This window comes from Phalacrocorax carbo, chromosome 2 (assembly GCF_963921805.1).
Source record: "Phalacrocorax carbo chromosome 2, bPhaCar2.1, whole genome shotgun sequence".
Classification (NCBI taxonomy): Eukaryota; Metazoa; Chordata; class Aves; order Suliformes; family Phalacrocoracidae; genus Phalacrocorax; species Phalacrocorax carbo.
The window spans coordinates 157,818,956-157,835,193 of record NC_087514.1 but is presented as its reverse complement, the minus strand read 5'-3'; the positions used below and the strand labels follow the sequence as shown (position 1 = coordinate 157,835,193).

General features: G+C 37.9%; 1 protein-coding gene across 3 annotated transcripts in view; it reads right to left on the bottom strand.

Moving 5' to 3' along the window:
• PTPRN2 (protein tyrosine phosphatase receptor type N2) overlaps window positions 1-16,238 on the bottom strand; it is a 675,251-nt gene that overhangs the window by 33,439 nt on the left and 625,574 nt on the right. For all 3 annotated transcript variants that reach the window (XM_064445017.1, XM_064445019.1, XM_064445018.1), the window contains 3 exons: window positions 14,342-14,419; window positions 2,044-2,163; window positions 731-897 (listed from right to left, as the gene is read on the bottom strand). In XM_064445017.1, the coding sequence (XP_064301087.1) occupies window positions 731-897; window positions 2,044-2,163; window positions 14,342-14,419 (365 nt within the window). The remainder of the gene's footprint in view (window positions 1-730; window positions 898-2,043; window positions 2,164-14,341; window positions 14,420-16,238) is intronic.

Sequence of the window (16,238 nt, the reverse complement as noted above, 5' to 3'; positions counted from 1 at the left end):
CTACACACGATGCACTGGGCGCGGTTTGCAATCAAATGGAGATTATTTCGCTCCAGTATTTATCATGCATGGCTTTAATTTTCAAATTAAAATTTAGAAAGACCCAGCAAACATTAGAGAAGGTGGCAAGGACTTTCACAGGTTTTGCCTCTGTATATTTGTATTTTAAAGCCACGTTGACTTTCTTTAAAATTCCAGAGGGTATGCTTTGTCTACACTCTCATCTGCTTTCTCAAATCTCCACTTTCCTGCAGTCAAAGAAAGTCTAGAGTCCTCACTGTTTGATCCTTACGAGCAAACACTCCCATGGGAATGCCGTTATTGCCATATGGCTCCATTGTGATTTTTTTTTTTTCAATACTACATAATTTATTTGTGAGATTCCTGCAATAAGGATCATAGAGGAGCCACACAAAAAGCCGGGAAGTTGCAGAATGGATAAATACTTGGAAAACAAAGAAATACAGAAGCTCTCAAAAGCTGTACAAAGGGAGGAAAGGTATTGATCTCTGAGTGGAAAATTACTATCTCTTAAAACCAGGCAACATCTATGTGTGAGACAACACTATAAATCATCCTACTGCAGATTTTTGTGTTAGTTTAGTATTGTGGCATCACAGGCTGAGGACCCCCCCTTTCAAACCAGAAATATTTAAAGGAGAATTAAAAGGACTAATTTAGTTCTCAGATCTGTATTGTCTTAAATGAACTCTCATACTTTGTGCTTTACCTGCGGAAATCCAGAAGTGATCTTGTGGAAGCAGGAACCCTCTGATCGTACCAGCTGAGGAAGTGGAACTGTGTCACTGTGCGAGTCTCGTTCGTCTGCAGGTTCTTCAGGTAGAAGCTCCTCACGAGGAAATCCTCGCACCAGATGTGCTCAGAGACAAGGTTTACCTACACCCCACAGGAAGGAACAAATGGAGATCAGCAATTTTGGTTGCAAGCCACATCTTCAGGATTGCAGGTGTAAGACGTTTGGGATGAAGGAATTGTATGAAACTTTTATTTTTATTAGCAAATTGGCCAGTGCTGGGAAAATATTTTTTTTAATTTATCAATCAGTGTAGTTGTCAGGAAGGGGGTAGCTGCCACTGCTATTTTATTGAAAACAAAACAAAACAAAATCTTGACAGTTTTAATGCAAAAGGAAAAAATCAATAAATTGAAACTTTACATCGTTATGTGAATACAAAAGACACTGCCTGAAAATATGTTAGGCTGCTGGTTGCTTTTTACTTGGAAATGACTACAATGCATTGCCCAGGCCACTCTCAGAGGCCTTAAAAATCTCAGAGTTGAATTCACATGAGAAGTGAAAAGTCAGTTTCTTCTGCTACGTAGAAAAATAAGCATAAAAAAATGCAGCTGATTTGCAGAGTTCACCTTTTCAGAAAAAAGTTTGTTCACGTTGGTTTAAATAACTGTATTTCTTCACATTTCACTATTCTTGGTATTTGGCATTGTGTATTATTTTCTTCCTCCGCTCAGCTGGACAACTTGAAAAACCTGACAGCCGTTATCAATGTTACATTGCAACAAAACTGGTGATGTGATATTTTGGGCTAGAAATGTAAAGCAGAAAATGAAAATCTGTATTTGTTGTTGTGACGGAGGCAAGAGGTAAAAATAGATAGCGTTAATTACTAAAGCTGTATAGAGGTTTTTCTACAAAGATATACATATGGATTTCCTAAGGCAAAATTCACTAGTTCTAAAAAGACTATTTTCCTATAAAATATAAATACACAGTTTCACATTTCAACCACTTGCAAAACCATTCGAAAAACAAAATTGTTGTCCTTTTTTCATTGTAATACTTGGCTCATTATTTACTAGATTTTATTCAGCGGAAATTACCTTGCTATTAAAACTGTGCTTGAATTTTTCACAAATCTAAAACTACTCGAAGGCACACGAAGAATATTTAAGAGCCCTCAGCTCAACCTCCAGGTTAGATTGGCTTAAACACCACTTTGCCCCATAGGAAATCAACCCGTACACTTACTGTCACGTTTACAACCAGGTATTTTGTTTAGGTACCTCATAGATGTGATAGAGGTTTGACCCTTCGTCTGGCCAATAGTGGTAGCACTGTTTGACTCCGTTTTCCGTGAGGGGTGTCAGCATGACAATAACGACACAGCCGTTCTCCCAGACCATCTGCAGACAAAGAAAGACACCGTGGCCACATTGTGACTGCCTAATTACTGCGTGACACGTATAATTACTGCACTCAGACACACAATCAAAATTTATTCCATTCACAGGAAATTTATTTCATTTTCATTAGACACTTTTACTCTGCAGCTGCTTTCAGATCCCTGAATAAACTGGCACCGTATTTTGCAGGCGTCCATGAAAGATTAAAGAATTTCCAGTGATTTCAATTCGGGTCTTCCACAAAATCTCTCCTCATTCCTGGTACCGTATTCAGCTGCTTTTCTGGCAAACTTTTGGACGGGCAAAGAGAACACTGAACGATGCCTGCAGAAGACACAGCTATTTGGGTTTTGATATTTAATACTAAAGCAGCATGGACCTACTGAAGTCGCATGTGCTGAAACCTGTTTGTGTCCTCAGACCTGTCTCTTTTTACAGCACACCACGTAGCAAAAGCTACCAAACTGCTGCATTGCTGAAACAATCGTAAAAGTTGCATCTGAACAACAGTAATGAGGAAAAGGCAGGAAAAACCCAAACCAAATCGGTTCTTCCAGAAACATTTCAGATGGAGAAATCGTCCCACCAAAACACATTTATGAAAGATTTGTTGCAAATGTGCATTACTTCCTCTTTCTTATTCCTTGTTTTCTTCCTTTTTTCTTTCCTTCCAGCTTTCCTTTTTTCTTGTTATTTCTTAATTTCTTTTTCTTTTTTCTTTTCCTTTTTTATTTTTATTTTCTTTATTTTTGTCATTCTTCCCCCCCCCCCCCCCCCCCATGTGCCTTATCTTCTCCTCTCTCTTCTCCCCTTTTACTTTCCTTTTTTTCTCTGGAGGTAGAAGGAAAGTCCAACTCCTGCTGCACACCGTGCACTCACAGAGAACAAGTACAGCAGGAACAGAGGAAAACAGTGTATCTTCACTACCGGCATGATTGCTTAATAATTTCGACCAGCTACAGAGCAGGATACAGGAATTCAGTGCATCCTCAACCAAAGGATTCGTGGATGTCTCCCACAAACAGCAAAACAAGCAGAAATGCTCTGGTCTGGCGTATCTCTGTTCTAAACACAGCCTGTGGCTGAACAAAAAGGCTCCTATGAATTAATACCAAGCAGCATAATCACTAAAAACTGTTGTTATTATTATGCTGTACATTGATGTTATATTTGCATACAACTTTCATTGTCTTTTTGCTAGGATATAAAATTACTGAATGAAGAGTAAACTGCTCTTTTTGTAAAGGGTTATGTTTATTTCAGAGAAATATTTATAAGCAACTGTATTGACATGTAAATTTTGTAAACAAAAAAGGCCTTTGTCTAAACTGTGCAAAGATGAGATGATACATTCAATTCAAGGATTATTTTTTTTAATTACATATTAAATAAAAAGGTTTCCCATTCATGGATAATGATGTTGTCTTCTCTTTTAAGAACAGCTTGCATATAGAGAAACAAATAACATTTTTCTGCCTTTTCTTTTTTCATTTTGCAACATAATTAAAACAACTTTTAAAACCAGCTTAGAATTATTTACAGAAATGAATCTAGGGTTTGCACAGAATAGGGTTTTTCATAATTTTGAACAGAAGTGGGGGAAAAAATTATAGTTGAATGTAACAAATAAAAATAATCTTTATCTTCTATTTTTTCCCCTTAAAAAGATTTTTAACTCAAAAAATCTGTAATCCACTCATCCTCCTGTTAAAAACTCACAATGCCAAAAACCCAGCAAAAATACTTTAAGTTGATAGATAATTTATTTTATAGATGGATATAGATTTGTCATTTGTATCTTTTTTGTATTGCATTTATTTTAGGCCACAGCTGGGAATATTCTTTGTATGTAAGGAAGATGACATAGATTTCATTCATTCTAACGTTCTTTCACCTTTTTTAGTCAACGTTCAGACTAAGATAAGAATTCAAAACATGTATCTTACTTTAAAACTAGCCCCACTAAATCAGTACTTTCATCACATAACGATTTAATGTGCCTCTAGAAGGTATAGAAGCTCATTGAAGCCATTACGAAAATGAGGAGAAACACAGTTTTTATGAGTGTAATAAAAATACAATGATCTAGACCATAAACTAATCATCTAGCACTCTGCTTGTGCCACCCAAGTGTAACATTATAAAAGCCCACTCGTTTAGAGAGGAATCCTTACAGTTTGGCAACCCTGTTCATTGGTTCAAAGATACAGCATTTCATTAGAGAGGGGCTGTCTGCATCTCTGAAGATTTCATTAAGCATAAATCCAAATGAAAGTTAATTTAAACAAACAGTTTCAAAGTTACTCTGGGGTATAATATTTCTTTTAGGTCATTGTGTGAAAATGTAGAAGTCAAATCTACTAAATCAAGAAGGCAATACAATCTAGTGCCATCATCCCTGTTACAAGCAATTGTCACTGCATCTCCTGTGCTAACCATTGAGACGGGATTCTCACTAAGACTCACAGCCTGTGACTGGAGGACTACAGCATTTTCTTTGTTTCCTTGAAAAATATTAGACCATCAGGCTGTTATCTGGATTTCTTTCCAAATGACACAGAAGCGGGATGATTCAAAGGCAGTTCACAGAGTTTTATACTGTTGCCTGTTCACCGCCCCATCTTTAACTTGGTGATGGGTTTTTCAGAAGCCACATCTCCCAACACGTAACACAGTGCTCAGTGTCCAGACATGGGCACGTGCTAGAAAGTGGCCCCAAGGAATGTGTCTTTGTAATTAACGAAGGAACAGGTAGCACAGACCTGGTCCAGTAACAGCCCTGGGAGAAGTGCCTCTGGTTACCAAAGAGACATTTCAGCTGAGGCTGGAGAATAAAGGAGGAGGTTCTTTGCAAATTCACAGTAATTCATATAATTCTGAACTTTGTAGGCTTGCACAATAGAAATGAAGTCATTCTATGTGATACAAGAATAAAAAGAACATAATGTCCTCAGGGCAGAGGGTTTTCTTTTTAGGCAGAGCCCAGCAAAATTAAGCCTTAGACTCTAAGTGTCTATAAAAACTAAATATATATTAAAAACATTTATATATATTATACAATATATATAATATATAAACCTAAACTTATTTAGATCACTTAGCACAGGCAGTTTCATGTTTGTAATTTATGGTAATACTTCCAGGAGAAGAAGAAATGTTGAACGGAGACTTCTGAATGGAAGTGACAAAGTCTGAGTTACGTATAAGGGCTCTGCAATGCGTGCTTTGCTGAAAAGAGAACATGGTGTATAGTTTTGTGTGACATGTCTACCTTCAGCCTATATGCCCAGAGAGCAACATGGTAATGATCTTTAATGAGGTTCTGCTGTATGCATCATTCTTAAAACATTTGTTAGACAAGAATAACACCATCCCTCTTCTTTTATTGTAAATTAAAGGCTGAATCCTGCAACCCAAAGATGAGCAGTGCATTTGACATCCGCAGGATTCCCTGTAGATGAAAACCCCCATGTGTAGAGACCTCATGCTGTGGTTATCTAGTGTGCCAGTCCCATACAAATGACTTACGCATTGGGATGAATTGTATTTAGTACAAATTACTTACAAAGGAGCACAGAATTGGTTTTTCAAGTAAGGAGAAAAAATAAAGTCACAAATAGGAGAACCAGTGCCACAACACTGCCACAAATCCAGTAAAACACCCATTTAAAAAAGTCGTATTTTTAAATTTCCTTGCTTACTAGCTTGTAAATAAAATGTTTAATATGAATCCCTTTATTTTTTTCAGACATGTCATAATTTCTAAGCTTCTTTTTATAATTAATGACCCACCCCAAACCCCTTTTTCAGTCACCTTCTTCTTTAGTTTAGTGATGGGGAAATGACAAGATGTGCTCCAACCAGGCATTCTTCTTTTGACAGAGACTGGTAGAGAAGTTACTGAAATGTGATGATTTAAAAGTAGAAAATAGATGGGATAGCCATTTAAGCCCAGCCTGTTCACTAAAAATAACAGGCTAATCACACCAGCTGCTCCCTGGGAGAGATCTCCAGTAAACTAAAGTATTCACCTTTTCAGTCTTTTAGACTTCCCAAATAGTTGGTAAATGCAACTATTTGGAAAAGCAGACAAACAAGCAAACAAAACCCAAATAATTTCTAATGATAATCAAAACACAACATGAATAAACACAAGTCCTAAGCCAACAACAAAGCAAGGTACTAGCTCTTGCTGATTCAGATAGTATTCACCCCATTACATATCTTGAAAGTAATTAATTCAGCTGTGACTTCTTTCAAGTTCTCCATTAGAAACAGTAAAACACTGAATGGAGACAATCAGAAAACGGTATTTTCTGGAATATTTTAAAACCAAAACCTAATGCTTTAATGGGTTATAAAAAAGGGTGGGAGGTGGGGATATTAACCAAAAAATAAAGAAAAAACTGGGGGGGAATTTAGAGTTTTGTTATCAATTTGAACTTCACACTGTACGCTAGTCAAGAAGCAACCTTTTTTGCAAAACCTTTTGGTTGAAAATGACTTATAATTTTGATACGAAATGGGTCAAATCTGGCAGGCAGAGGTGCCATTTGCAAAGTCATAGCTGTGCCAGACAGCTAAGCAAATCTGTAGGTTGAAAAATGAATGATCAACAACCTATGTTTAATTAAAAAAATTATCAGACTCTTGCAGTTGAAAAGACAGCTTCCGAGAGGACTATACATAAACATGTGGTCGTCAGACTGGCTCCGTGTGTGATGTCCCTGCTCTTGCAGCAACATTTGTTTGGAAGTCAATGGGAAAGGCAAACTCAAGATGACTGTATGTGTTGCAATAACTTCTGCTTTCTCAGAGAGACATAAACTACTTTATTCTTCTCAGTAGACTCAAGCCTTATTATTAAATAATTTAAATATGAGCAGTACTTAGTATTGCAGTGCTGACAAATCCACGTTAAGGAGGGACAGTCCACCAAAATCACCAGTAATTAGCTTTTCACTTCAGTATTGGAAAGGTGGAACCTAAACAATAAAGGGATAGAAATTTTAAAAGAACCTCTTCTAAGTACCTTCTCCAACTGGAGCCGTAATTAGAAGTGAGCTTGGTAAACACACACTCCTTTACTGAATGCCTATGGAATTCCTAATGCTATATTTATTTCACATGGCTTGACAAGTTACTAGAGCTCTAGGGGCTACTGTTCTGTGCCTATCTCTCCCTTGCTATTTTTCTTTTATTAAATTAAAATATGCATATTTTACACATTGAATTGCTTTGTGTCGCTTTTCATCTGCTCTTCTTTCTGAAGGTGAGACTGATTAGACATGCAGGAAGTCCCATTCCAGGCAAGGAAAATAAAACTTGGGAATCAAGACTGCTTGAAAGCACTGTGTTCTGCACAGAAATACAAAATGCAGAAAAATAATTTGGTCTGTAAATTAATTTCAGCACTCATAAAACATGCTGAACTGGGAGCACAGAAACCAGCAATCAGAGCAGGGGAGGGTTTGGTACAGTTGTTCTTATTTAGCCCATGGGCTTGGAACACTGATTTTGCAGGGAGACTCATTCAGCTACAGGGACATGGTCTTCTGCCCACTGGGATTTGCCCTTGGCGATCACTGATGACTAATCCTTCTTACAGAGGAAACAATCAACTGACACTATTTTGTATTTCTTTTGTCAAATTCAAAAACTGGAAGAGAAACACAAGTGCTACCAAACAGAAATGCAAAGATTTATCATGTTCTGAAGACTGCAGCTAAGGAACTGTGATCTGGGAGGAAAACAATAGTCCATTTCTGAACTAAGTCTGGTAATATACTCCTGAATATGGGTAGAGAAAAATTATTCCAAAAATAGTTTTAGATTAAGAAATGCAGGATTGAGGGCAATGAAAAGCAAATGTCAGCTGAACTCCCTGGCTCAGGTTAGAGCTCTGTCTTTACTCTTGGGACTCTTTCTGCACTTTACATTTAATAGTCATGCAATAAAAATAGAAAATAATCAAAGGAGCAGAGATGAGGCCTCCCCACTCCTCATAATCACAACAGTGTAAACCTCCACTCCAGTGAGCCTTCTTTTTGTTTGTTGGCAATAGATGCCCAGCTCTAACAAGAAGGGTGAAGAACATTCCCAATTTCAAAACCATTTCACATATTGACAAATGGCAGAGGAAAGGTGGGGAAAAGCCCTTTCTCGCTTCCTGGAGGAGCATCCCAACCACCACTAAGGGGCAGCACCTGAAGTCTGCCTTCCTTGTCCGGTGTCCGGCTCGGTGCTTTTCATGAGTGGTATCTGCTCCGTCATCCCTGCCAGACTGGAGCCCTTCAGGGACTAAGGCATCTGAGGAACTATCTAGCCTGAGCTACAGATCTATTCAGCCAAAACCCAGGGAATTTTCCAGTCCAAACTACAAGCATTGACTAAATTTAGTCTCATGACTTACTGTTGTAGGTTCTTAGAACCTTATTGAATGCCTGCAAAAATGAGGAAAATAATATTTCTCTACTTCTATAGAAGTTACATAATGTTCATATACTTATTAATTATGTTGGTGATGGAGGGAGGACATCACAGAAAGACAACAAATACTTACAAAAATATATATCATATGTGAGTTCATTTTCTAAGGCAACTGAAGCATATCCTCTTAAGTCATTTGGCAGGAACTGCCTGATCCCTCCCTCTATTTCAGTTAATATGGTAAAATAAAAAAACATTAAAATGCACTTCCCTCCAAAAAGGGGGAGGGGAAAGAAGGGCAAATGTGGATAGATTTATGAAAGCAAGGCATAATGTGGGGTATTTTCCAGAGGGAAAAATTATGGCCTCCTACAGAAATTTCCATTTGGAGAAGATGAACCTTAGCAGACATGCAATTTATAAAACTGGCATAATTAAGAGCAATCTTTCAGTTCAAGGACAGTTGGTTCTAAATATCCTAACTCCTAGGAATAGTTTCTTGCATATTATCATCCCTTGCTTCTTAGAATACTTTGCAAGTTAAGACATGTACTTTATGTCAAATGCTTCATGGAATTATAACCCAGCACATAAGGAAAATAATAAAATTTTATGCCTCCAGAATTATTCACAACATGGAACTCCTGCTGCGAAAACTTGTTATAGATCAGAAATGTTCTACATCCTCTTTCTTTTGAATTATGTTCAAAGAGATGTTGAATTTTAATAGCGTTATGTGAAAGAGCTGAGTAAAATCTCACTGAAGCTGCTGGACAAAATCATCACCTTTCATTCAAGATAAATGTAAGAAACAAGCAAACTCTTTTATGGAGCCTGATAACTGAAATTACAGAATTTATCATCAAAAACAAGAGAAACGTGAAGCATATGGACCCATGAGTTTCTCTAGAAACTGATATGCTTAATGCAGAGAGGGAGGCATTAATCAAGGCAAGATGATTAATCCAGATAAGCAGCAAAATATGTAAAAGGAATAAAGAAATCACCAGCACAGCTCAACAAACTAGCATTGTGATCCTGGTAGAAGAAAAGCTGAAAGAGAGGTTGGGGGTAAAACACTGGGTGAATGAATTTGGAAGAAATAAGTTATTGCCTGTTATTTGATTCTGCCTTTGTTCAAGGAAATAAAACTCTGTACTTTCTTTGTAAATAAAATGGAACTATATCAAAGCAAAACCCTATCCTGAGGATGAATTCTGTTTCCAGCTGAGAAGAAAACAACCCACAGACCTAGCAAATTGTTTAACCACTCAGGTAAAAATGGATTAATACCATGTGAGGAGAGGCATCCAGTTTTCAAGAAAGGGAATCATGAGGTGGAATTCCCACTGAACCAAAATAGAATCAATGAAGGAGGTATCTCTCAGAAATAGTAATTGGTAAAAAGAGATGAAAACAAGACCAGATGAAATTAAAAGAAGACTTAAACCAGCTGGAGGCTTTTCAAAATTAATTAAAGTAGTAGCTGGAAAATTTCCAGAGCGGTCTAAGAGATGACATGCAGGCAGAGATGAAATCTCTGCTTGAGCCGCAAACACAGAGTATCCAGACAGATTAGGAAGCCCTGTGGCAAAACAGATCAATGAGATGACTGACAACACAACTCCTGCAGGCTAGAAAGTTTTCAAAGAAATAGGTAAGCCAGGAAAGTTGGAACTAACTTGGCACTGGCTGACTTACATGAGCTATGCCAAGAATATAAGGAGCTGGAGAAATAAACTGGAGAGACAGACAACTGTGGAAGGCTGACGCCTGGAAGTGACCTTACACCATTAGAAAAGCCAAAGTAAGCCTCATGCCTCTTTAATAATGATTTCTTTTACAACATATACAACGGTTTGAACATCATTTGAAAATGACCAATATACAGGATTTGGACTACCTCCAGCTCAAAAATGGCATCTTCAAAAGAAAAACTTCCACCAAACCAATCTCTCTTAGGTCAACATGAAAACCGAAATGAATAGGAAGGTGTACAGAAAATCCGGAGTCTAATGGCCACCTCTAGTGGCCCAAGTTAGATGGTACTGAAGGACAATACCTGCCCTTCTTCCTCACCTTATCAAAACGGACATAACCTTCTAAGAAGTGGTTACTAGTGAGGTGATTGAAACTGGTCCCCCTCTAGTCCTATAGCAGTACTAGGCATGGATCTGCTCACCATCAGTAAGAATGCTAAACAAGATGAGCTTGGACAAAGCAACATCAATGTTTTATGAAAAAGCTTTGCCCATTCTGGGAAAGAGAAGGCACTGAGCTGACGATGATCTTTGTTCAGATCTGGGCAACCTGAAAACAGTAAATGGGAATTTGATTGCCAAGTGTCTCACAGACTTGCACAAAAATCCTTGGCACTGGATCAACATAACAGGTTTTAGAGGGGTCTGCCTATAAAACTAGGAAAAAAAGATTATCCAAAACTAAATAATGTTTGGTCTTAAATAGAGACAATGGATGTGACCACATCATCATGTAGACGACAGACACAAAGAGCAGCAGACACTGCAGAGCAGTGTTAGAGCTCAGACGCTGGGTTAATTTTGGAAGAAGCTTCCTCCAGATGCATCTGTAGCCTTCTCCCCCACCAAGAGGTATTTGGTCCATTGGACCACTGAACAGTTGGTCTAAAGTATAACCTACAATGCAAGTACTGTGACACTCTACAAACCCATTCTCAGTGGGCCACGCTGCTTGCTAATGTAGGCATAGTCACTGACAGTTGGAAGAATCTAGGGCATGTTTAGGGGAAATTAGGTTTAGAAACTGTGTCTCTGGAATTTGAGGATGAAATCTAGATAGCCAGGACAAATCAGGAGCACTTCAGATTTCATTATGGATATCAGCTGTGTTGTAAATACCAAGAAAGTTGTCTTACACTTTCAAGTAAAACAAATGCTTTGTAGGCAAGTGTTTTCTGGAAATCAGCTTGAAATGCTTACAGGAATGGAAACAATTATAACTGTTTCTTGCTGGGGTAGCCTTTCAGCCAAGATAAAAAGGAGCGGCTGATGCCCACCATGCAACTAGGCTCTTGGGAACCTTTAGCAGTGAAGTCTCTGCCAAAAAAAGGAAGCAATACATCTAGTAAATATTGCCATAGAAGGCGATGCCAAGCTCCAAGAGTTTCTGTTGGACTTGCTAAAGCATGACATTGTGCATTTAGACAAGGAACGGCAGAACAGTCCCAGGTCTCTCTGGAGTCAGTCACTCTTCTATCAGTAAGAAAACTGCTTCACTGAGCACACAAAACGGGAAGAAAGCAACACAGCTCAGCAACAGCTGGTATTAAGTGGAGGAGGGAGAGGGAGGAGAACCACTGAGAAAATGTATAAAGAATGAATAACTGAATCTTTAACAAATCCCTGGTGGCAGCACCACAGTCTGTATAAACTACAGAAAACTGTATTCAAGTAAACATCAAAGGATTCTGCCCTGACCAGGGTTAATACTCTATTTTCCATAGCAAGTTCATGTTTCCCTGCTTTAACTTAAAATAGGTACTATTAGGTGAAAATTGGATATACACTTTGCTCCTGCATCTGGACATAAACCTCAACAACCTCAAGCAATGGCTTTTGACTTGCACAATGGACCCACCGTGTTTCAGCGGTTATGGATGCAGTGTTTTGTAAGGAGTTAATCTCTCCTGGCTTGTGTCTTACACCTGGTTGATACCTTGGGCCATGCAAAAAGTTTGGGACAGGGACTGGCACACTGACACGTGATCTGTAGGAAGTTTAAATTTAAGAAAAGTGGGTCATGGACCAATCTGACATGGATAGATTGTTATGTTGAAGTGACAGACAAAATCAAAATAAATCTAAGAAATGAACTTTTCTGTGGAACCTAATAGAAGCAACAATAAAAGAATATCACACCAAAAATGGACACATAGCCACACTTGAGCAGAAGCTGAACCATGGTTGCCAAACGGTTTCCGTGGAAATGTATACATCAAATCTGGTGGGGACATGGAGTGAACCTTCACTGATGGTTAACTGGGAGGAGAAAGGGCTAAAAAGAATAGAAGGAAAGTGAAGGAAAATGAAGACTCTCTGTTCGCAAATAGCATGAAGAAAGAAAGTAAAGATGGACACCTTTTGAGTACAAAGTTGGAATGAGGAAGATTGGATCACAAAACAAAGAAATAACGTTTCAGTTCTAGTCACTCTGTCTTGCAAACAGTTTGTCTAACTGTTCAAGTTAGAAAGGGAGAAGAACAGAATATATTGGTCATACTATGTTGGTATGATTAATTCTGATTTCAGCAGCACTGCTTATACAAAGTCTGTTCTTTAAACACCACTTTTAAAAATAAGAACATACATTTTTTCAACATGCAAAGGTGCAGTTACAGGTAAAAATATACAAAATATAAATATACAAATATGCAAAAATATGCAATTAAAAAGCCTGGGCCTCAGGAATCATAAAATATTACAGAATAGCTAACATGGTATTTGATTTTGCACATTTAACTTAAGAAACATATTTTCAAGTACCGTGCCTGATATCAGGAATCCACTCACCAAAGCAAAAAAAGATATTGAAGACAAAAATCACAAGTTACTTGAAAATTTAAGTGGGAACAACAGCTCGGCTGACTTCAAGCAGAAAGATTTTGCTCTGGATTTCTAAAATCCAGGCTGAAAATATCTCAAACTGAGCATTTCAATATCCAGGCACCCAAAATCAAAGAAACCTTTTGAAAATGTCTCGATTCCTCATCAAAGAGAGTAGGAAATTGTGACATGAAAAGTGTCTTTAATAGGGATCAGTTAACACTTTCTAATCATAGACCAGGTGATGCAGATGAAGAGAGAAGATGATTTCAGCCCATGCAAGCTCCTAAAATACAATGGCACTTCTGAAATTTTTATGTAGATATTCTTTATCTTCAGAACAAAATTTCTAAATTCATAATGCAAACCAAAAAATAAAAACATATGTTCATGTTGATAGTAAGCCCCCGTTGACCTCCTCCCCAAACAGCTTCAGTAAGCTTTCAGGCACACTTTTACACTTACAAAGGAATATCTAATGCAGCATATCCATCACACAATTGCACACACCTAGTGCGGCGGTGTGTGTACGTCCAAATCTGAGAGCCGCATGAGCATGTAAAAAAAGGGCACGCAAAGTAAGCTCACCTTTGTGCATTAGTAACTGCTGCCTTTAGCCCCAATCCTGAAAAAAATTATGCATCTACTTAACTTCATGCAGCAGTGTCTTAACTTAACCTTTAACTCAGCTACCTGTGGTAGGGAAAATGCTTAAGAATCTAAACATTTTGGTGAACAGGGACATGTGAGAACTAGGTTTCAATGGAAAAATTCACGGCACATGGTGTTAAGGCCTTTTTGATCCAGGGAATGACAGTGAGTTCTGGCTACACTCTTAAGAAGGTCAGGCCCTCTGAAAATTGTCCAGTCCTTGGCAGCAGTTTAATTACAGAGACCTGGCCTGAAGTTTGGCACTAAAATATGAATACTTTGGCCTGAGGTTCTGAATGTAATTTCCAGATCAACTATTTCTTAGCGGGGCTTGTCATATACATAAATGTCTTTAATATCCATGAGCTAGATTTTAAAAAGACAGTTGAACTAAGGTTTTTCCACCTATCGTGACTCAAACACAACAGATTTTTATACACCTTACATTTCCAGAAACACAGGAAAAAATTTCACATGTAACATAAATTCAGTTTGCAAAGAGATGTTTAACTTACCTGCCAGAAGTCAGCGACAGTAGCAGGGAGAGGGCCCTGGGTGGCAATATATGCTGGGTTTCGGGGGTCATGGTCCATCTGGAACAAGGAGAGAGAACACAGACTGGTTATATCTAAAAGAAAATCCCTTGCTGTTTTAGAGACAGAAAGTATGTGAGGGCAGAAACAAGGGACTTCCCAAAGGACTGTCACGTCCTTCCATCCTTTATTAGCAAGCAAATAATTTTATTTCTATTTATAAGCTCAGAGGAGACTTTTTCCCGCAAAAGACTGATGCTACCAGATGAGTATCAGCACATCTGATGAGCAATGTCCTATGTCCTCAATATGCGGTGTAAGATCATTTATGGTGGTTGACAAAGGCATTTATTTGAGATCAGTACTTGTGGTTTCATAGCAACCTAGGAGCCATCTGAAACATTTTTCTGCACTGAGTGTTAAGAATGCTCCACACATCTAAATATGTTCTCCATTTCCACCGTGCCTGTCAAGGGCACATGTAACTAAAAAACAGCAAAAATGGGGAACAAATTCAGTTTCTGGCTTTTTCTGGTTAGCTGATTTATCTAAATGCATGGATTTGGCCTCAACAGAGGAAGTTCTGCTTAAAGACCTTAATTATTACATTTAATTCAAGGAGCAGAAAATTCACTGAGCAGAAAAAATAAAGAATCTAGGAAACAAAGCCATCAAGAGTAAATAGGATTAGTGTGTTACAATGAATGTTTTTGAACTGATGGGTGGTTTTTTTGGTTCTAAATCTTAGGACCCATTCTGCTGAAAAAGAAGATCTGCTGATGGGATTAAAAACCAAACAAACTCATTCTAACCCTGAACTGGGCAAGACAAAACTTTGAACATAAAGAAAAGAGACCCAGTTCAGCTCTCAGATGTGTGGGTGTGACTCAGTGACACTGAAGTCGTAGAGAGTTAACTTGTACCCATGTAGCTGAAGGCAGAATTTGTCTCAATACACGATTCTGTTCTATAAGTAAAGATCTGAATAAGAATGAATGTGAGTCACATTTGCATTAAGAGGCATCTACTGAATTTATTCATAGCCTATCAAAATTTTCAGTGATGGTACATGTCAGCGTAAAAGAAGGCACCTCATAATTATGTGCAACATAAAAGAGGGAAGAACCATAAAAGAACAGATGTAAGTTATTCTAACAGAACAACAATATGATGAATGCTGCGAAAAGGAAGAGAACACTTTTATGTTTCTAATTTTCTGATGTATAATTAAGCTGGACTTAATATTAAAATTCACCAGGACAACACAACACAGGTAGAATGAAGTCACTGAATCCATTTAGAATAAAAGCTTACTTCTGATTCACCACCCATAGTTATAAAAAACCTTGACCAGGATGTCTATAATACCATCATTTTATTCTGAGCTTCATCAAGATGCTTCTCTTACCGGCAAATAACTCCTCACAACAAGCAATTGCTCACAACAAATTTCAACCTTGCTTTCTTTGCCTTTTGACAAAAGCAATTCTGATAGCAGGACATTTACTACTGTAGGTATTTTGAGATCAGGGCAAAACTAGCTTTCTTCAGAAAGCAGTATTAGCAAAAAAACCTTAGGAACCATTTCAAATTGGTCAACTTTGTTTTTGTAAGAATTGAGACACTGAACTAAACACAGCTGAAAACAACAGCAAATGTGATTAAGCAAAGTCAGGATTAAAGGTTTTTTTTGCTCCATTATGGTTGAAATAATTTCTGTTGTTGTTTTGTTTTGAATCCCACAGAGATCTATAAGATTTAGTCATGTGCTTAAATGTTTTCCTATGCTGGAACTAAAAATCTTAGCTTAGAAAAATCGACCAGCACTGTGGAGGACTTGCTACTCCTGGTGGCAACTGCCGTAGGCTGCATCCACTTG